The sequence below is a fragment of the Lolium rigidum genome, chromosome 2 (assembly GCF_022539505.1).
Source record: "Lolium rigidum isolate FL_2022 chromosome 2, APGP_CSIRO_Lrig_0.1, whole genome shotgun sequence".
In the NCBI taxonomy this organism is placed as follows: Eukaryota; Viridiplantae; Streptophyta; class Magnoliopsida; order Poales; family Poaceae; genus Lolium; species Lolium rigidum.
In genome coordinates, this window is record NC_061509.1 from 270,857,253 (window position 1) to 270,878,984 (window position 21,732).

The 21,732-nt window shown below is 47.1% G+C and overlaps 1 protein-coding gene across 1 annotated transcript; it reads left to right on the plus strand.

Moving 5' to 3' along the window:
• The first annotated feature begins 7,150 nt into the window (after positions 1–7,150).
• LOC124690929 (very-long-chain aldehyde decarbonylase GL1-6-like) lies at positions 7,151–15,352 on the plus strand. Its single transcript, XM_047224246.1, has 9 exons — positions 7,151–7,210; positions 7,327–7,556; positions 7,646–8,098; positions 8,189–8,570; positions 8,786–8,893; positions 9,133–9,333; positions 9,445–9,543; positions 14,884–15,057; positions 15,143–15,352. The coding sequence occupies exons 1-9, from the start codon at positions 7,151–7,153 to the stop codon at positions 15,350–15,352; spliced, it is 1,917 nt and encodes a 638-aa protein (XP_047080202.1).
• The last annotated feature ends 6,380 nt before the right edge of the window (positions 15,353–21,732 follow it).

Sequence of the window (21,732 nt, forward strand, 5' to 3'; positions counted from 1 at the left end):
CTGCCCACGTTGTTCATGCGTTGCTCGTGCCGAAGCCTTTTTGATGGCGAGCAACGTAGTTATCTTAGATGTGTTAGGGTTAGCATTGTTCTTCGTATCATATGCTGTCGTAGTGCAACCCTTATACATCTAGCCGCCCTTACACCTGTCTTAGGTGTAGGGGCGGCACCCCGCTTGATCATAGTTTAGTAGATCCGATCCGTTATGGTTGCTCCTTGTTCATCAAGGATTAGTTTAACATCCGCAATAGTTAGTCCTTACAAAGGGTTGGAGGATCCGACGGCGTGTAGGGTGGAGTTTGCTAGCCCTAGACAGGACGTTCCGGGATCAACCTCGTGTTGGTTTTTAGGCCCTGTCTAGGATCGGCTTACGGTCACCGTACGCGAGCGCGAGGCCCAATCGTGAGTAGGATGATCCGATTATGCGGTGAAAACCCTAAATCATCGTAGATCGTTTTAACTTTATCTTGATCAAGCAGGACCACCATATATTCGGACACCTTGTACGAATCATGGGTGGATCGGCTCTTTGAGCCGATTCACGAGATAACCCGAGAGCCGATCGAGGCTCGTATTTAACGTTTACGTGTATGCCATGCAGGAAACTAAGCGAGGCATCATCCAACACCTTCCCGACCAGGTATAGGTCAGGTGGCACGCCCTTGCGATAGCATCGGACGTGTGACCAGGAGGCTTTGCGGGCCGTCGCTCTGAGGGACTGGGGCCAGCCGCAGCCCTAGTTGTTCCCGGCTCTACTGTGTTGCCAGTCACTGCCCGCCGGTGGGTTTCTGACGCCAACAGATCCACCACCGTTGTTCCGAGCCTCCATCTGAGACTCATATGTCATGAACTGAGAATAGACATCACTCAAGCTCACATTCTTTTCTGCCTTGAGAAGTGCATTGATTGCAGCAACGAAGCCGTCATATTCATCATCTAGCCCGGCAAGGATGTATGAGATCACATCCACCGTGTCCATGGGCTTTCCCGCCGCAACCATCTCATCAGATAGGCTCTTGATTTCATCCAGATAAACTTGTCCAGATTTGTCATCCTTGCGGCATTGATTCAACTTGGTGCGAAGATGCACCACACGGGACTGCGATTGAGAGGAGAACATCTCCACCACGGCCTTCCGCATAGCCGCGGACGTCGGGAGACCAACCATCCGTGTCAAGACCTCTTTCGCCATGTTCCTGACAAGAAAACCTAACACCGTCTGGTCCTGCGCTATCCACCGCGCATGCTCGGGGTTGGGAATTGTCACCTCAGCCCCTTCCCTGTCCTTCGTCTTCAGAGTCTTCGCTGGTTCCGCCACCGATCCATCGAGGAAACCGTACAGCTAGGCTCTGCGGATCTCAGGCAGAACTTAGGTCTGCCACAGCAGAAAATTGTCTCGGGTAAGCTTCTCCGAGATCGAGATGTTGAGGGCTGCCGCGCCGGTCGTCGTGGAGGAGGAATACGACGTGAACGCCATAAAGCTTGCGGCGGCGGCGGCTCCGATTTAGATGCGATTTTGGAAGAGCGTAGGCTCTGATACCATATGAAATAATATGGGCAGCGTTACCCTAACAAGGGCCACGGTGTGCTTTATATATGAGGCAAACTTCAATGTACATACATCGGACTCTCTATACAGAGATACATACGGAATAGACCAGGAGACCTATACAGATATACACAGCTAGACTATGTTGACATTTTGGTCCATGGTGAAGTCAGAAGAAGAGAATATCATGAAGGCCGGATCGGAGGACTAGCTAATGGAGGTTCAAGTCTCCGCGCTGTTGAGGGACTTGCTTGGTGTTCCGGGCTTCGCAGCAGTGGTATTAAAGCGGGGGCGGCAACACATGTGAAGTTCAGAGTCCTACCTTTCAGGGTGAAAATCCAAGGTCTGGCCTTAACTGGTTGTGCATGGCAATGACCTTGTTGGAGGCATTGTTTTGAGAGCGGGGACTATCTTCAGGGTGAAAACCTAAGATCTTTGGTCGGGCGACGATGGTGTTGGTGCACTGTTTCCTTCTTGGAGGCGTCGCTTTTGGAGAGTTTGTATTTCATGTGTTGTTTGGTGGTGGATGTATTGCTGTTGCTAGGCCTAGAATACTGTAGCGGGACTTTTCTTTCTTAGTTTTCTTTTCTCTTTTTTGGCTGTGTGCATCCGTACTACCACTAGGGTGGGGCGTTGTTGCAGAGGCTGGGTGTAATTGGTATCTCTCGATATTAATATATTCCCTTTATCGAAAAAAGCTAGACTATGTTGTTTAACAATAATCACTTACAGAAAATAATCTTTTCAGATGTGTTACACACATCGAGTATCTAGAAGTATGACATTACATCAAGGTTGTTATCTATGTCAAGAAAAAATGAAATATTCAATGTATACAGGGGACTAATAAGCCAGACCAAATAACATCTACACATGGTTACAAAGCATAGTAGAAATATTAAGAGTTCGTTTTTCTCATCAAGAATTTAAATGATCTAACATATAAGGACTTTTTTTCATGGCATCGTTTTCTCATATGTCGCTCCACCGGTTTGAATGTTCTCATCATCTGCAATTATGAAAAAACTCACAACATGTCTGTCATGGCTCATTGTAATGAGCAAATATTCAAAGAGAAGCTTCAAACGAGAACATGAAGAGTGATATGGAAATTGAGTAGAATCAACTGTTGTGTTTGGATTTAAATGATATCCCAAAGATTAAGATTAAGTTACTTTGAGCATCTACAAGGAGTCTTAGTTTCAGGGTTTGTCACTGAATTAGAAATGTACTAATATGAATTTAGCTAGCACATCTTTTGATATACATACTGTACCAATTAATCACAACTCTTTAGCTGCACAAGTCTGACCCGTGACTTCATGTACCATACCAATTATGTGTATGCTGATTAAAGCACCACGTACATATATTCTTTACTTGGTAAAACATGAGACCAGATATTCAAGACAGTCTTGACTCTTGATCAGTGTGGGTGGATTTGCATGAGAATGCGGATTCACGCGCGAAACACAGGTAGCAAAACTCAAATCAACGGGAGAAGAAAGTTACACCATTTTCCGTGGTGGTATTCATACGTGTGGTTGCTGGTTCATCACATGAAGAGGAAAAAAGGTGGCAGCTAGGTAGGCATACTTGGTGCATGCATCACACGGTGGTCCATTTTCTGCAAGGGAAATACGTGGATTCTTTTGCTAGCGTTGCATGCATGGCCAATAAATAATACGGTATGTATCACAGCTTGACTTATACGACCGGTCGTCTGAAAGGGAAGCCTCGACGTGCATGCAATTAGCCGTACGTGCATGTGAGCATCTGAGATGTGACCCGTGATTATATCTATCTACTTGTCGTCTAAATTGACCAAGTGGTGTTCAATCAGATCCTAAAACGGGTAGGCAGTAGACACGTAGCACGCACATACTCTTCCATGCAGTGGCGAAGGATAAAAAAAATCTGAGGTAGAGCGAACTTTTAAGAATACAAATGTTAAAATGGTCCTAAACCAATAATGATGCATATGGTTCAAACACAATCACTAAATACAATAAAAATAAAAACATATTTTATTATAAACAGTATCTAAAAAACATACCAATAATGCCTACTCAATGGCTAAGCTTTACCTCTTTTTAAAAAATCTAATGTAATTCAAACACTTAAAACGTTTGATTATTTCTCATTTGATGCATAACTCGTTTTTTACCTCTTTTTGTTGAGGCTGTTTCTTTTTCTTGCACAGAGTCAAGGAGTCAATCTCCGGTGAAAAAAACATGGGCACTGCTGGTCTGATCACGTTTAAAGACAGGAAAGAAAGGAGGTGTGCATTTTTTGTCTCCCAAATGCATCTAATGATATGGATGCATGCATGTGCAATTGACCATGGTTACCTACTCAACAAGATCACGGGAGCTCTATGTTTGATAAACATCTTGGTCAATAAATAATACGGAGTAGGGATTTTCTCCTGCCAATCAAGTAGTAATAGCCCGCGCTGATAGGGATTTTCTCCTCCTTATGCACATGCTGCATGCATGCTTCTTGGTGTCCGTAAATGGCTGATATATAGGGATAACTTAGAAATTGGTATTTCTACTCCTTGAAGAATCTGTAAAACCATACAAGTTCATACATCAAGTATATCTAGTGACGACATGTTTGTTAACATATTTTTCTACGTGTAATAACAATCAAAGCTAGGTAAATATCATAAAGCCTCAACTTCTGAGGCTAGGGTAGCGTAAAACAACAAACGTAAAACAACAAACGAAGAAAATTTTATATGAGAAGAACAATGTTTGGGGTAACTTGCTTCACATGAACAAAATATGACGGTTTTGGTTATTTGATAGCGTGTCCAAGACTCTGGTGACGAGAGGATACCTCGGCAATGCCTATAAGTATGGACTTGGGTTTTAGGAAAGGAGAGCGCTGGTGGTTTCGCAGTTTTGTCAGACATTAGATCAAAAGGCTAAAATCGCCGAGATTGTATTCAAAAGTAAGGTTTACAATGATCCGCGTATGACTAAGATTCTGGATGCTCCCCGGTGACTCCTCGTAGCCCTTATATAGTGGGCAAGGTCTTAGAGTCCACATCCAGGTCGGATACACGTTATATGTCGGTTTACCCAATATGTTCTTGTATTTGCCGATTTTACATAGTTTTTGGGCATCCCCTTCCTTCCAATCTTCACGGGCCTTGCATATTTCATACCAGGGGTAATAATGTCGAGTATCAAATATGGTATACGCATGTCATCTGGACTTAGCTTTGTCAAAGAAACATGACTCTTCGATTTTTCCTCTTCATGTCATGAGAATTTACAACCTAGCCAAAGAAAAAAAAGGCGACAACTGCATGTTTTCCCCTATGTCACCTCAATGGTGGGACCAAGGTGTCACAAACGTTTTTGAACAGCTTGAAACGCAAATATTGGGCTTTTGTCGAACAACTTTTTTTAGATAAAAGACACTTAAGTGCCCAACTTTGAATTAACAAAACCACCAACAGCGAGAACGATACAAAGTGCTGAACCCAGCTTACAGAACGACACCACACACCCACACGAACTACCGAAGAAGCTACAACCGGAAGCGCGACCAACATGCTCAGCCAAAGCGCCTACGAGGACTCGGAGAAGAACTGGAGCCTACAATGTCGGCCGGAGCTCACTCGAGAGCGAGCCATTTTCACGTGCGCCTCAACAAAACTCCTCCGTCGCAGAGACGCCATCGGAAGCCGACCACCACTGGGGACCGACCCACGTTGCTCACAACCCGAAGAGTAGCACCAAGGAAGCTCGACAAGGTAAGGGCACGGAGCAAGCCTTGCCGAAGATCGCCGAAGAATCACCTCCGTCACAACCTTCGGTGAGCCTCGCGCTGTGGGCTGCAAGACGGTGTCTTCAAGAAGAGCACCACACCGCAGTGCCGCCACCGCCCGATCCGAGGATCTTGGGTTTTCACCCGGACGAAGTAGAGGGACGGAGATTGGCCTCACGACACCTTCACCAAGGGAACGCCGTCCGTGGATGCCGCCACCGTGGCCCGAGGGGCAAACGTTTCCTCTTGGCAACCTCACCGCCATCTACATCCCACAACACTCAACTCGCCGAGTACCACGTCGCCCTCACGACCATGGCACCGACCAGCACCAGAGCTACTAGCTCGCCCTCCAACCATATAGCTCCCCCGTTCCAGGGCCGCCGCCCCGGCATCCCAACCCTGCCCGCTGCAGCACCGAGGGAAACAAGAATCACCACCGTGAGGGTCGACATACAGACCCAAAATAAGGCCAGAGAGGCAGCCGCCGGCCACCATGGCCGCCGGGTACCAGATCTCGGGGCGAAGTGGGCCTGGCAGGGCCCGGGGCTCCTGCCCCAACCCGCACGCAGGGCGGCCAGGGAGGCCACCCAGCCCACGCCTCACCCAGCTCCATCCTTGCAGGCCTCGCCACCGCTGGGCCGCCCGGCCGTGGCCTCCGAAGCTCGCGTCGCCGTGCTCGACGCCCTGATCCTGACGCCGGCCGAGCTCGCGCCGCTCAGCACCGCAGACGCCTCCGCTGGAGCCGCTGCCGCCCTGAGTATTAGACTAGTCACAATGCATAGTATCATATAGAAGTATCATGCATATGATACTACTACATGTTACTATCTCCACAATGCATAGTATCATATATTAGTATTATAGTCTTCATATATTAATTGTTTTGTAGAATCTCAATGCAAATATATGTACAAGATTTATTTGACATTAATTTTTCTAGTAGTATGTGCTATGATATGGTATCTACCTATGATACTAGTATCCTCTCTCTCCTCCTTAATAGCACTGCCACATCAGTATTTTGCATGCATGGAATGCATGATACTACCTATGATACTCCCATTGTGGGTAGTCTTACATAAACGGTGCTGATCAGGAGAAGCAAGTGTATTAACAAACCGTCAGCAAAATTTATTGAGTAAATCCCATACTCCCATTTCCAGTCTTCTGCACCCAAATTCATGTCAGGTCACAGCTCAAATGACCACGTACGTATCCACCTGAAAAATATCTCTACAGTGGTAGTTTTAACGAAATACAATTTGGTGAAATTAAAACCCTGTAACTTTTTCCTTAATTTGTGATATTATCTCCCTAATGTACACGTTGGAGCCCAAATCGATTGAGTAACGACGCACATCTCTGAAATACGATTTCTGTTGTTCCAAATTCTTCCTAGCTAATGTGCTCTCAGAACAATACGGGCTGTCAAAGTAATTTAAACACGGTAGATTTGTTTTACTCCGAGTAGACTGTAGCAACTGTACCGTACAGTACTTACTCCCCACATGGAGGCCGGCATTGCAGTGCAGTACAGTAAAACATGTAACGTGATGTAGAGGACCGGCCGGGCAGAGCAGTAAATTAAAAGCCTCTCCGTTGGCAAGCAAAGCTCGATATCGATCAACCGACCGGCTTCACTGCCTGGCCGGCCTTGTCTGCCCTTCACTAGTACTATAAATCCATGCAAGCACTCCTCTGCCATGGCCATCCCCCATTGCAGCTCTGCAAGTGTCATCTAGCAACGCAGAGCTCACAAACATCTCTCGAAGCCAGCCACCACTGCGAGATCAAGCTAGCAGGGGTATCGAACGAGATGGCCTCCAAGCCAGGCCCTCTCACCAGGTGGCCATGGCACGACCTCGGAAACTACAAGGTATGCCCATTGTCCATGTCCAAGCATGCATGATGTGTTTGTGCTCCATATGCACATACATTCATCCATTTTTGTAAGAACTCGTAGTGATCGACTCTGTTTCTGTGTGAATGAAGTACGCGCTGGTGGCTCCCTGGGCGGCGTACAGCACCTACAGCTTCGCGGCGGCGAAGGTGAGAGGCGAGGAAGGCGACTTGCTCAGCTTCTTCGTGCTCCCCACGGTGCTCCTCCGGCTGCTCTACACCCAGCTCTGGATCTCCATCTCCCGCCACCAGACCGCCCGCTCCAAGCACCGCATCGTCAGCAAGAGCCTCGACTTCGACCAGGTCGACAGGGAGAGGAACTGGTAATTAACCACACTAGCTGAACATTGCAGTCTGCATGTTAATTAGCCGGGGCATGCATGGCTGATGCACATCTTTCTTGCGCATGCAGGGACGACCAGATCATCCTGACGGCGCTGCTGTATTATGTGGTCAACTCCTTCATGGAGATGACGCAGGGCCTGCCGTGGTGGAACTCCGGCGGCCTGGTGCTGACCGTGCTCCTCCACCTCGGCCCGGTGGAGTTCCTCTACTACTGGATCCACCGCGCGCTGCACCACCACTACCTGTACGCCCGGTACCACTCGCACCACCACGCCTCCATCATCACCGAGCCCATCACCTCCGTCATCCACCCCTTCGCCGAGGAGGCCGTCTACTTCGGCCTCTTCGCCATCCCGCTCCTCACCATGATGGCCACCGGCACCGGCTCCGTCGCCGTCGCCAACGGCTACCTCGTCTACATCGACTTCATGAACTACCTCGGACACTGCAACTTCGAGCTCGTCCCCAAAGTCCTCTTCGACATGTTCCCCCCTCTGAAATTCCTCATGTACACCCCATCGTAAGTTTCCATGATCCAAGATTCTCACGATTTTTGGTTACCATTGGATCATTTCGTCGAGTTCTCTGATTGATTTGTATGCTTGGACAGGTTCCACTCGCTGCACCACACGCAGTTCAGGACCAACTACTCCCTCTTCGTGCCCTTCTACGACTACCTGTACGGCACCATGGACAAGTCGAGCGAGGACCTGTACGAGCGCACGCTGCACGGGAGGGAGGAGGCGCCCGACGTCGTCCACCTCACGCACCTCACCGCGCCGGGCTCCCTCCTCCACACCCGCCTCGGCTTCGCCTCCGTCGCCTCCGCCCCGCTCGTCTCCCGCGGCACGTTCACGGCGGCGCTGGCAGTGGCGGAGCTGCCGCTCGCCGTGCTGGCGTCGTTGTTCGGGAGGACGGCCTTCCGGTCGGAGGCCAACAGGATGGGCAAGCTCGGCGTCGAGACGTGGGTCGTGCCCAGGTACTCCTCCCAGGTACTACCAACAGGCCAACAAACATTCCCACCATTTCTTTTCTTAATTTTTCCGAATCTTGATTGAAATTCTATTTTGTTTGAGGATCAATATTGTTTTTGTATTGCTGAAAGAATGTTGTATTCTTGTTGACGGATCTGATAGGATTCATGTGATTTCTGAGAATTTCATCAATGCGTTGTTCATGACTGGCATTGATCTGTGTATTTACGCAGTACACGTCGAAGAAGGACGGGTACGCGGTGAGCCGGCTGATCGAGAAGGCGGTGTCTGACGCCGAGGCAAGCGGCGCCGCAGTCCTCACGCTGGGCCTCTTGAATCAGGCAAGTACTAACTGCACATGAACCTCCTTCAATGCACCACTGCATTCACTGCCGGGCTTCAATTCGAGATTCAGAGTGTAGGTGCGAGGTGCAGAACCTCCATGAATGTAGTATGCAGGACTGCTTTTAAAATCTGCAGACGAAAACGAATACTAGTAGTACCTTCTGAAAAAAATAGAGCCCTAAAGATTGGCTGCTGACGTGACTAGTAATGGTTTTCTGTACTTCGATGCGTGAAGGGGTACGAGATGAACAGGAACGGGGAGCTGTACGTGATCAGGAACCCCAGCCTGAAGACGAAGATCGTCGACGGCACCAGCCTGGCCGTCGCCACCATCCTCCACACGATCCCTCGCGGCGCCAAGGACGTGCTCCTGCTCGGAAAGGAGAGCAAGGTCGTGTGCGTGCTGGCTCAAGCCCTGTGCGAACGGGAAATTCAGGTATAAATAATACACTGCTGTTCTTCCTCAGAAAGAATGTTGATTTGTTGGTTAATCTTAGTTGACCTTATCTACAAAATTGTCGATTAATTCGTCGGGTGGATTAAACAGGTTCGTGTGGCGGACGAGCATCTCCACGAGGCTCTGAAGCAGCAGCTGCGTCCGGAGCTGCAGCGTCACCTGGCTCTGTCTCGCAGCTACAGCAGCAAGGTACTTCATGCGTGTTGCCGAGTGCGATTTCTAGCTAGCTGTTGTTCTGGATGTGCGATCATCAGACTGGTAACCTGGTCCTGAGATGTGTCGCAGGTGTGGCTCGTCGGCGACGGGCTGACGGCGCTGGAGCAGGAGAGGGCGCAGCCGGGCGTCCACTTCGTGCCCTACTCCCAGGTCCCTCCCGGCGTCGCCACGCGCGGCGACTGCGTGTACCACACCACGCCGGCGCTCGTCGTGCCGGACTCCTACGAGAACCTCCACGCCTGCGAGGTAACGAAGCCGAACATTTCCATGGATGGTTTGGTTACATTACATGGCTGCACGGTGTTTCATGTCCGGCGATTGCTAATTCCCGTGAGCTCTGCTTGCAGAACTGGCTGCCGAGGCGGGTAATGAGCGCGTGGCGTGCGGCGGGGATCGTGCACGCGCTGGAGAAGTGGGCCGGCCACGAGTGCGGCGACGCGGTCACCGGCGTCGACAAGGCGTGGCGCGCCGCCCTGACGCACGGCTTCCGTCCATACGACGTCCGCTGCCAACACCACGACGATGGCGCGAAGCTGCAGGCAGATGCGATTGCGAACTGAACCAAATAATGCACTTACCGATCGAGCGGTTTTATCTGAATCTGATAACTAGTAGCATCACGCAGTTGTTGGTGCTGCCAGTATAGTCTGTGTGACATTGTGCTATATTACGAAGATCCTGTACTATGTGCTATGTTCTTCGATCTGTACGTGTTCTGTCGAGGCGCGCATATACGCTACTAGTATCTGTTTGGTTCAGCTAATGAACTACGAGTATGGGACTTTTCTACTGTCACTGTTACTTGAGCTTCACGGTGATACTGTGACTGTTACTTGCCACTATTACCTCCGTTCTAAAATGTACTCCCTCCGGTCTCTTTTAATTGACTCGGATTTAGTACAACTTTGTACTAAATTCGAGTCAATTAAAAAAGACCGGAGGGAGTAAGCCGGAGGTAGTACGATAAAATTCAGTTTCAAAGTTGCTAAATCATAAGCTCCGTTCAAAACTATTAGCATGAGCATACCATGAGGTAGTTGACGGTTGACACTACTACCTCCATCCCTGTGGGACAGGCTAACGCGTATTTCTAGTTTGACCAGTATAATATATAATTTATATTATGTTACTAGTTGAATTGATGAACTAGGGATACCATATGCGTAAGCCTAACCCACGGGAACTGAGGGAGCAGAAAGATTACAAGAACAGGAATTATATTCAAAGGAGTGTGTAGCTACTTTCTGCATGAAGCGGGTGTATGTTATGGTTACCACTTATGTTTCATAACTGAAACCTTTTAGAATGCATGTAGTCATGATGTTTCTCCTCGCGGGGAAAAGAATGGTTTGGTAAGGAATAATATCACACCATGTGTGGGTGTACATCAATGCATGTATGACCGCAGGGCCAAATTGGATGAACTATTTTTTTGCGAAAGCCAAATTGGATGAATTAGCTAGTGCTTCAAGCGAAGTGTCATATTTCAATATAAATTGGCGAGGCTATGCATTTTTCTTCGATACGTTACTCTTAGTCGTTTCTTAAGGAAATGTGGCACGGTTGACAAAACTAGTATGCAACAGAGTGAGATATTGGGGAAGAACAAATGAACCTTCCGTTCATGGAGATTTCCAATCCAGCGTTGTTTGTAACCTGAGATCCATGAAGCCGAGATAGATAAGTGAAAGGTATTAGCAGGAAGTTGCGCAACTTTTTTTGAGAAAAACAAAAGACTGGGTTACTATGATCACGGAGTTTCACATGGAACGAGAGACAAAGCACCATCAAAATTTTGATGCTGTCTGAGGCTCTATCTGTAAAATTATGCGAGCACTATTTAGGTCGTTTGATGTTGGTTGCCGAATTTTGATCTCCTTCAATGTGTTGGAAGCATGAATGTGAGTCAAATGGAACTTTGCATTTGTTTTTTTTTTTTTTTGATGACTGCGAACTTCGCATTTGTTGGATGTATTATTACTATACATATCATGATTCTAATTGATGTTTTTTACGCCTCTGGCTGGCTCTCCTATGAAGCACGTGTTGAGGGAAAAAGAAGTTAGTACCAGTACATCGAACAACGGTTCCTAGCGCTATGCAGTTTCCCGAAATGATCAATAGTGGCTGGGAAAAAAACTTCAGAATAAAGATCAGACACACTCACTGGAGAACCGATGCAAGTACCCGGTAGTGTTGTGGAAACTCAAGTTGTCTTCAGGGTGCATATGCTCTCTCTAGCAAAAAATATATTTCGAAGTGCCGAATATTTTATACAAAACATTTTACATGTGCATCTTCATAATATACACTACTAGAAAAAGGCCTAACCATAGATTGCTAGCAGTGACGTGCGCCACTGCTATATAGGAATGGCACACCTCCGCTGGTAGGCATGTTAGCATTGGCGCACCGGCCTAGTAGTGCGACACCACTAAAGATCTATCATGGTCCACCCCTCACCCAATCTTACCAGTGGCGCACCTTTTACTGGTGCGCCACTGCGCACCTCTACATTTTTTTCGATAAAGAGCATATATTAATATCGCAGAGATACCAATTACATCCAGCCTCTACAACAACATCATGCCCTAATGACATAAAGGATACACACAGCCAAAAAAGAAAGAAGAATTACAAAAATGAAAAGTCCCGCTACAGAGATCGAAAACTCGAAACAACAACACTGACACCCCAAAAACAACACCAGAAGATCAGCTTCTCCATAAGCGAGGCCTCTAAGAAGAAAACAGTGCACAGACGCTATCGTCGCCCGATCATAGATCTTAGGTTTTCACCCTGAAGAAAGTCCTCTTTCTCAAAACAATGCCTTCAACAAAAACATTGCCAAACACAACCAGTTAAGGCCAGATCTTTGATTTTCACCCTGAAAGCTCTAAACTTCTCCCGTGCAGTCGCCCCCACATACAAGCCGTTGTTCGAAGTCACGAAGCTCCAAGCCAATTCCACCTCACCACCAAGATCCGACCACCATTTCTCTTCCAATGATCTCGGCTTTCATGCCCTTCTCCTCTAGCACCATGGAAATAAAACGAGCTCCATGATATTAACAGCCAGCTGAGTTTGAAAGCGCTTCCTTTGAAACCAAACGGTCAGATAAAAAATATGGGTGCGCACGACCGAAAGCATCCAATCCAGCAATCTTCAGGCATTGATCGCACAATGTATTTTGCCGGCAGGATCTTCCAGAACACGACAATCCAGCCAACACGGTGGGAAGAAGCATCTGACCGATCTTCACTTGCCGCGAGAGGAATCCTAGGACAACCGCTTTTATTAGGCAGAACGATAGGCCCCCTCGCCGCCGCTCGCCGACCACCTCCGGCGCAGGAGATGGACACCACCAGTTCCGACCATCCTCAGCGATGCATGGATAGCCCGAGGAAGTCTCCGCATCGAGGATGGAGAAGGGGGAGCCGGCCGAACCCAAAGTGGCCAACGCACCACCACCTACCGTCACCGCCCGCTGGTAGCCTCGCTCAGGTCGTCGCCGACCCGCATCGCCGTCTGTGGACGGAGGGGCTGGACGCCGCCGCGGCCCCCGATCCGCGACAGAGGAGAGCCGCCGCCGCCGCCGCGCCACACAGGCTTTGCCCGGCGACGCACTGGGCGGCGGCGGGAGAGGAGGCCGGGGGGAGGGGATGACGAGGAAACACAGGGGGAGGCCACCCGGCGCGGAGGCTAGGGTTAGGGGAGCAGGAGTTACCAGTAGCCTTGCTATGTATAAGGCAGCGCTGAGCGTCCCCCGGGGGATCAAATCCCCGATCCCCCGGGTCGCCAGCCATTGGATGCGAACGATAGTGACCATCCGATTGGAGTCAACGCTTCGGCGCAGGGAAAAGAGAAAGGAAAAATACGACAAAAAAAAGAGATTCCCCTGCTCCCTCCCGCACGATCCTGCAAAGACGCGGAGATGTCAAGTCCTTGCGAGGACCATCGCCCGCCGCAGCAACACCGCCGCCCGGTCCGGCAGGACCTCCACCGGCGCTCTCGGCACCGCCGTATTGGGCTTGTAGCTTCGCGGCCGCCGGCCTCCTTGGCAAGCATGGTCGCGCACTTGTTTGTAACCTTACAAAGAATCGCCGGCGATGCTTGTAGCAGCCGCCGCCGACGCCTATTGTAGCATACGCTGCCGCGCCGCCGGCTATTGTAGCCGACGCCGGTTGCTCGCCGCCTATTGGAGCGGACGCATCCGCCCTTCGTAGCGGAGGCCGACGCCTATTGTAGCAGCCGCCGTCGCGCCGCTGCCCTTTGTAGCAGCCGCCGCCGCCTTTGTAGCGGACACCGCTGCCCTTTGTAGCGAGCGTCGATGCCTATTATAGCATATGTCGTCGTGCCGCCGCCCTTTGTAGCAGACGCCGATGCCACAGAGTAGCACGACCACCAACCGCGTGTAGCAACTCCGACAACCACAAGTAGCACTCCCGCCCCTGCCATCCCTCGCAGCACCGGTGCTCCACCACACCATGGCTGCACCTAAGCCGGTCGAGCTCGGGGGACCGTCGGAGGACGAGGAGGTGGGGGACTTGGTCCTGGCCTGGTGCGCTTGGAGGAGCGGGGCATGTGCCATGGGTGGCGCCTGAGCAGGCAGGCGCTATGACGTTGGTAGCAGGCCCGGCCACCCTTGGTAGCAACATTGCAGAACAGTTGCAGCAGCGCCATCCACAGGTTCGCAGAAGCATCGCCATCACCATGGCCGGAGTGCGGCGAGCATGGTCACGGCGACCTTGCCCAATGGGGACGAGCTCGTGCAGTCCACCGGCCGGGCGCCTGGGTGGAGCCCTGCGAGGTTGAGGAGCGGACCGGGACGCGGTTGTCGTCTCCGAGCTCGAGGAGCGGCGGGAGGACGAGGAGGCGCGTGGTGGAGGACGATGAGCTGCAGCCATGGTCGCGTCTCGGTTGGTGATTTCCGTAGACGAGGCAGTCGTCGAGCTTGCAGGGCGTGGTGAGGATTAGATGGCGGCGGGGTAGGGTTCGAATCTTGGGCGCCAGGCGCAGCCGGCGGGCGCCAGGCGCTGCTCCGGGCCGAGCGATCCATGGCGGAGTGGCTATGTGTGATGGATAAGGTGGGGAATTTTGTCTGGTGGAGAAGCGACCAAAAGGAAAACGATAAGCTCGTGGTGGGTCCCAACCACCGCTGAGTCTCTCAAGTTGACACGCACACGCCAGCTAGGCGGACGATCGATACCAACGATCCCCCGGGGGAACGGAAGTATTTTCCTATGTATAAGGGGTGATGAAAACGTTTGGGCACCACTCGCAAAGTTAACCTGGTCCTGAGATGTGTTGCAGGTGTGGCTCGTCGGCGACGGGCTGACGGCGCTGGAGCAGGAGAGGGCGCAGCCGGGCGTCCACTTCGTGCCCTACTCCCAGTTCCCTCCCATGAACACCCGCGCCGACTGCGTGTACCACTCCACGCCGGCGCTCGTCGTGCCGGACTCCTACGAGAACCTCCACGCCTGCGAGGTAAAGATCATACGAGCACATCGAACTTTCCTATACATAATACACCTCGATCGTGAAGATTAACTGTCAGTATGCTTGCGCGCAGAACTGGCTGCCGAGGCGGGTGATGAGCGCGTGGCGTGCGGCGGGGATCGTGCACGCGCTGGAGAGGTGGGGTGGCCACGAGTGCGGCGACGCCGTCACCGGTGTCGACAAGGCGTGGCGCGCCGCCCTCGCGCACGGCTTCCGTCCCTACGACGTTCGCTGCCAACACCACGTCGACGCAAACATGCAAGCAGCTGCGGATGCGAACTGAACCAAGTGCACTGATGACCAATCGACCCGTTCTATCTGAATCTGATAACTAGTAGCATCACGCAGTTGTTGGTGCCGCCAGTATACTCTGTGTGACATTGTGATGTATTACGAAGATGCTCTCTCTGCTATAGTGCTATGTTCTTCGATCTATAATCTATCCGTGTTCTGTTGGGGCACGTATATACGGTACTTGTATCTGTTTGGTTCAGCTAATGAACAAGTACGTGTACGGGGGATTTTTCTACTGTGACTGTTACTTGAGCTTCACGGTAATACTGTGATGTTACTTGCCATTATTAACCTCCGTTCTAGAATGTAAGCTGAAGGTAGTACGATAAAATTCAGTTTTAACATCATATGATTATGTACTATGTGTGAAAAAGCGGTTCCTAACATTCTCTCTCCTCCTATTAAATCTATTCCATACATTAGCAAGAAATCGGATCAATGATCTGACACAATTACAATAAGGCTGACTCAGCAGGCTATAAGAATTAAAATAGTGTTGTTTTGCTTAGGTGGATGAGAGAGAAGTGGAGAGAGAAGAGAGATGGGCTCTCATGCAAGAGCTGGCTCTTGCACATGCTCCTAGGCACTTTGTGAGTATGTGTGGTGGGCCTTCTACACATAAAGTTATCAATCCTTAAAGCTAACTATTATACAAGTTAGCTATAAGCTGACTATATAGCTGGCCTTATAGCTAGCACCCGGCTTCACTATTGAAATTGCTCTTATTGTTGGTTGGCTTCTTGGTTTGTAAAGTATGCATCCATGCATGAGATAGGGAGAATGGGTCCACATGGCATAGACTAAAAAGAAAAGAGAGATTCATCAATTGGCATGCATGTATGTCAGAGCAAAGCGATTCACACATAGCAGCGAATCAAAGCCGGTTCCTAACCCTTCCATGTTTTCCTTTGAACCAAACACACATATTACATGCGTTCAAATCTGTTAGCATGAGGTAATTGACGGTTGACAGGGAGTGGTGTTTTGGAACATGGGTGCATATGCTCCCTATATTTTGAAATGCATCTTACACACATTTTAAATTATAAAAATATTAAAACAAAAAATTTGCACGTACATCTTCACATGCTACACCCTCACAAAAGTATTTCATAAAAAATCGACTTCTCATGTGACGTGTGCAAAAAAGACAAAATTCAGTCCTAAAAATAATGTTTTTCACAAGATAAAGTTTCTCCTTTTTACATAGACCACAAAAAGTATTGGTTTTTTCATGAAAGTTGACGAATGTGCATATATTATGGAGATATACATCTAGAATTTTTTGTCCAAATTTTTCGACATTTCAAAATATGATTTTTTTGGTAGAGGGAGCATACGCACCTGGGAGCCGAATTGAATTTCCACGATCCTAGCTACTTCATGACACTTACCACTATGACCAGCTTAACGACCTTGGAATACAGTTCCTATTAATTGTCATTCTTTCAGTGTGAAGTACCTCGTGTTAAGCTCATGCTTATAGTTTTCAACAAGGATTATGATGTTTCTAATTTCCTATATTCATAGTAGAACTTCGAACCTGAATTTTATTGTAGTCTACTTTTTCAACTTATGGATGCATAACGAAAACAACCTATACAACCCAGGATGAAGATGATGCACTACTATAGTACAAAGCGACACTATGGGCACAGGTCAAAAAAACCCAGGAGGCTTGACTGACATGAAAACCTCATTGGCAACAGTGCAAAAATCCGTCAGCGATGAGGCCCATCTTTTGGCAACAAACATGAATATGGCTCTGTAGCCAAAGTGGCGCTTTTACTAGTGACAAGCCTTTTTATAACAAATCGTTTGCAATGTTATATTTTTGGTTTTTTAAATGAGACTTATTTCCCCTGCATCTATTATATTTCACACACAAGAAGGCATTACAAAAGATAGAGGCATTTTTATTCATAACAGATAAATGTGATATATGTACATCGTGATTTTGCAATGTCGTTGTAAGACTTCTTCAAGACATTCTATGCGCTATAATATAAGATTTGTTATCACAAAATATTTTACATGTCTTTCGCTTGGTCATATATAGTAATAATGCACCCAGCAAATGCAAAGTCTGCAGTCATCAAAAGAAAAACAAATGAAAGGTCCATTTGGCTCACATTCATGCTTCAAACACATGGAAGGAGATCAAAATTGGCAACCAACATCATATGACCTAAATAGTGCTCTCATAATTTTACAGGTAGAGCCTCAAACAACCTGGTACCGAACATGATTTTGATGGTGCTTTGTTCTCTTGTTCCATCTCATACTCCCTGTGCGTAGTAACCCACTTTATTGTTTTTCTCAAAAAGAGTTGCACGGCTTGCAGCTAATACTTGTCACTTTTGTATCTCGGCTTCATGGATCTCAGGTTACAAACAACACCGGATTGGCAAACTCGATGAACGGAAGGTTAATTTGTTGTTCCCCAATATCACAGCCTGTTGCATACTAGTTTTGTCAACCGTGGCACATTTCCACAACTAAGAATTACTTAAGAGTAACATGTCGAAGAAAAATGCATAGGCTCCCCAATTTATATTGAAATATGACACTTTGCTTGAAGCAGTAGCTAGTTCATCCAATTTGGCCTAGCGATCATACATTGTATTGATGCATTACCAAACCATTACTTTTTTTCTGGAGGAAACACACCATGACTGTCTGCATCGTAGAAAGTTTCCATTGTTCGGTTACAAACATAAGTGCCAAGTATCACTCCTCGGTAACTATAACATACATCTACTTCTCCCAAAATACATTGTTCACTCGTTTCAGCGACAAGTAGGTTGGATGGAGTAACACTCCTTTGAATATATAAATCCTATTCCTGTCATCTTTCTAGTGTCAACCGTTCAAGTACCTCGCGGTATGCTCATGTTAATCGTTTTGAACTGAGCTCATGATGTTGCAACTTTGAATCTGAATTTTATTGTACAAGTTCGCACAGAGCTTTATTTCGCTTTAAGCCGGTGCCTTCGGGCTTCGGTGATAAGTAACAGTCACAGTAGAAAAATCCCGTACTCGTACTTGTTCATTAACAGATACTAGTAGCGTATATATGCTCCCCAAACAGAACACGGATAGATCGAAGAACACATACCACTATAGCAGAGCATCTTCGTAATACATCACAATGTCACAGACACAGACTATACTGGCGGCACCAACAACTCCGTGATACTACTAGTTATCAGATTCAGATAGAACGGGTCGATCGGTCATCTGTGCACTTGGTTCAGTTCGCAATCGCATTCGCCTGCAGCTTTGCGCCGTCATCGTGCTGTTGGCAGCAGACGTCTCGTAGGGGCGGAAGCCGTGCGCAAGGGCGGCGCGCCAGGCCTTGTCGACGCCGGTGACGGCGTCGCCGCACTCGTGGCCGCCCCACTTCTCCAGCGCGTGCACGATCCCCGCCGCGCGCCACGCGCTCATCACCCGCCTCGGCAGCCAGTTCTGCACGCAAGGATGCTGACAGTTAATCCTCTCTCAAGAATATACTATTAATTAGTATGGTCCAGAATGAAGGAGACATAAACATTTCTCATCTTAAATGGAAAATCGATTTTATACATGAATTTATATATAGTCCCAAATCACCATAAAGCAGAATGCATTAAGAGAGCACACACGCTGAAGTTTGTTTTCAGAAACTATGGATCATATGGGCAAAATGCATTACACTAGGAACCTGTGTTACGTACCCGGTACTAACTTATTTTTCTTTCCTCGGCACATCATGATATATATAGTAATAATAAACCCAACAAATGCGAAGTTCGCAGTTGTCAAAGAAAAACAAATGCAAAGCTCCATTTGGCTCACATTCATGATTGGAACACATGGAAGGAGATCAAAATCCGGCAACCAACATCATACGACCTAAATAGTGCTCTCATAATTTCACAGGTAGATCCTCAAACGACCAGGTACCCAACAAGATTTTGTTGAGAGGGGATATTCCGCAACTAGTTGCGCCCGCACCCCATTTTTGTTGTGACACTTTCAAGTTTCCAAAAAATGCAAACTAAAATTCTAGACATACATTGTGTTGTGTTTTGTGCATCTGTGAAGTTTCATCCAAAAATATGTCAAAATGTGGCCTACACGAAAAGAACAAATGATCTGTAAATAGTACGTGTCACTATTTACGTACGTCTTCTCTTTTTTACACAGGTCACATTTTGACATATTTTTGGATGAAACTTGACAGATGCACAAGACACAACACAATGTATGTCTAAAATTTTAGTTTGCATTTTTTGAAAACTTGGAAGTGTCACAACAAAAAATGGGGTGTGGACGCAACTAGTTGCAAATGAGGGTCACGCGATTTTGATGGTGCTTTGTTCTCTCGTTCCAACTCAAACTCCCTTAGTGTAGTAACCCACTTTTTTGTTTTTCTCAAGAAAGGTTGCACAGCTTCCGGCTAATACTTGTTACTTTTCTATCTAGACTCCATGAATCTTAGGTTACAAGCAACACCGGACTGGCAATCTCCATGAACGGAAGGCTCATTTGTTCTTCCCCAATATCTCAGCCTGCTGTATGCTAGTTTTGTCAACCATGCCACATTTCCTTAAGAAAAAAATGACTACGAATGACTTTAGAGTAACGCGCCGAAGAAGAATGCATAGCCTCGCCAATTTATATTGGAATATGACACTTCGCTTGAAGCACTAGCTAGTTCATCCAATTTAGCCCTGCGGTCATACATGTATTGATGTACACTCACACATGGTGTGATACTATTCCTTACCAAACCATTCTTTCCCGAGGAGACACATCATCATGACTACATGCATTCTAGAAACTTTCAATCATGAAACATAAGTGGTAACTGTAACATACACCCACTTCATTCAGAAAGTAGCTACACACTCCTTTGAATATAATTTCTATTCTTGCCTCCCTCAGTCTAGTGGGTTAGGCCTACGCATATCACAGATTGTTTATTTGACTAACATAATATCGGAAATTCGTCTTGGCTCCCGGATTTTTGGGGAGCAAATTTTGTTTTTCAAAACTTTTCAAAAAATTCCGAAAAAAATCATGCACGTACCAGACAATAGCACGCACCACTTTGTGAAATGTCGCTGCGAAATGTCATCGTATGCGCCCTGGGAAAAAATGACAAATTTCCAGATCTGAGATTCAAATTTTTGGATCTCATTTCATGTCAGAAATTTGTCATTTTTGTTCAGGGTGCATACGATGATATTTTGTAACGACATTTTACACGGTGGTGCGTGCCATAGCCAGGTACGTGCATGATTTTTTTTGGAATTTTTTGATAAGTTTTCAATTTATTCTGATTTTTCGAAAAAACCGGGAGCAAATGATATGATACTTGTGTATGGTACTATCTTTATAGTGGATAGTATCATGTAGTACTATTATAGTCATGCTATATTTATTTCTTTATCGAATCTCAGTTCAAATTTATCTACAAGATTTATTTGGCACTATATTTTCCCGTGATATGCGTCATGATACAATATCCACCTATGTTACTCTAATCTCCTCTCTCTTCCTTAATTAGTTGCCACTTCAACATTTCTATGAGCCCAATGTGCATGATACTAGCTAAGATACTAACATTGTGGCTACCCCTACTATTTTTGGAATAAAAGTATGTACTTACCCCCCCCCCCCAAACCCTGCCGAAATGTAGTGCATATAAGATATTTTAGAAAAGGCTTATACTTCCATAGACCGCCAAAACTAAAACAATTTCCTGAGTGAAACATAAGAACGACTGAGATCAAACGATACATGTTCAAGATTAGAGGTAGGATGGTTGAGATTAAACGATCAATACCACTATACCCTTTCGGGGGTTTACACTATTTTGAAATGGGGGGGGGGGGGGGGTCTATGGAAGCACAAGCCTTTAAAAATAAGACAATGTAAATTTTGACCGAATGCAGAAAAATATATCAGCTCCTAGTATAGTTAATAAATACCATTATATTCACTATGATGTATCTTTCCATATGGTATATACTTGGCATTGTAGATATAGATTATTTTCTTGATAAATTTAGGTAAACTTTATATTGTTCGACTTTTAAAAAACTTATATGCACTACATTTTGGCAACAAGGGAGTACTTTCTAGAATAGAGGAAACTTATGTTGCATAGCCAAATAAAGGAAACTTTCTAGAATGCATGCATTCATATTGTTCTCCTCCCAAAAAAGTATGGTTTGGTATCGAATAATAGCACCAACCATGTGTGAATGTACATCAATACATGTGTGACTGCATGGGAAAATGGGATGAGCTAGCTAGTGCTTCAATCATAGTGTCATATTCCAGTATAAATTAGGTGATGCTATACATTTTCTCTCTACG

Excerpts from the sequence above, each read along its gene's own strand:
- LOC124690929 (XM_047224246.1), top strand. The coding sequence starts at position 7,151 with ATGGCCTCCAAGCCAGGCCCTCTCACCAGGTGGCCATGGCACGACCTC. Across the intron at positions 7,211-7,326 it reads ACGACCTCGGAAACTACAAG|TACGCGCTGGTGGCTCCCTG; the intron begins GTATGCCCATTG and ends GTGTGAATGAAG. Across the intron at positions 8,099-8,188 it reads TTCCTCATGTACACCCCATC|GTTCCACTCGCTGCACCACA; the intron begins GTAAGTTTCCAT and ends ATGCTTGGACAG.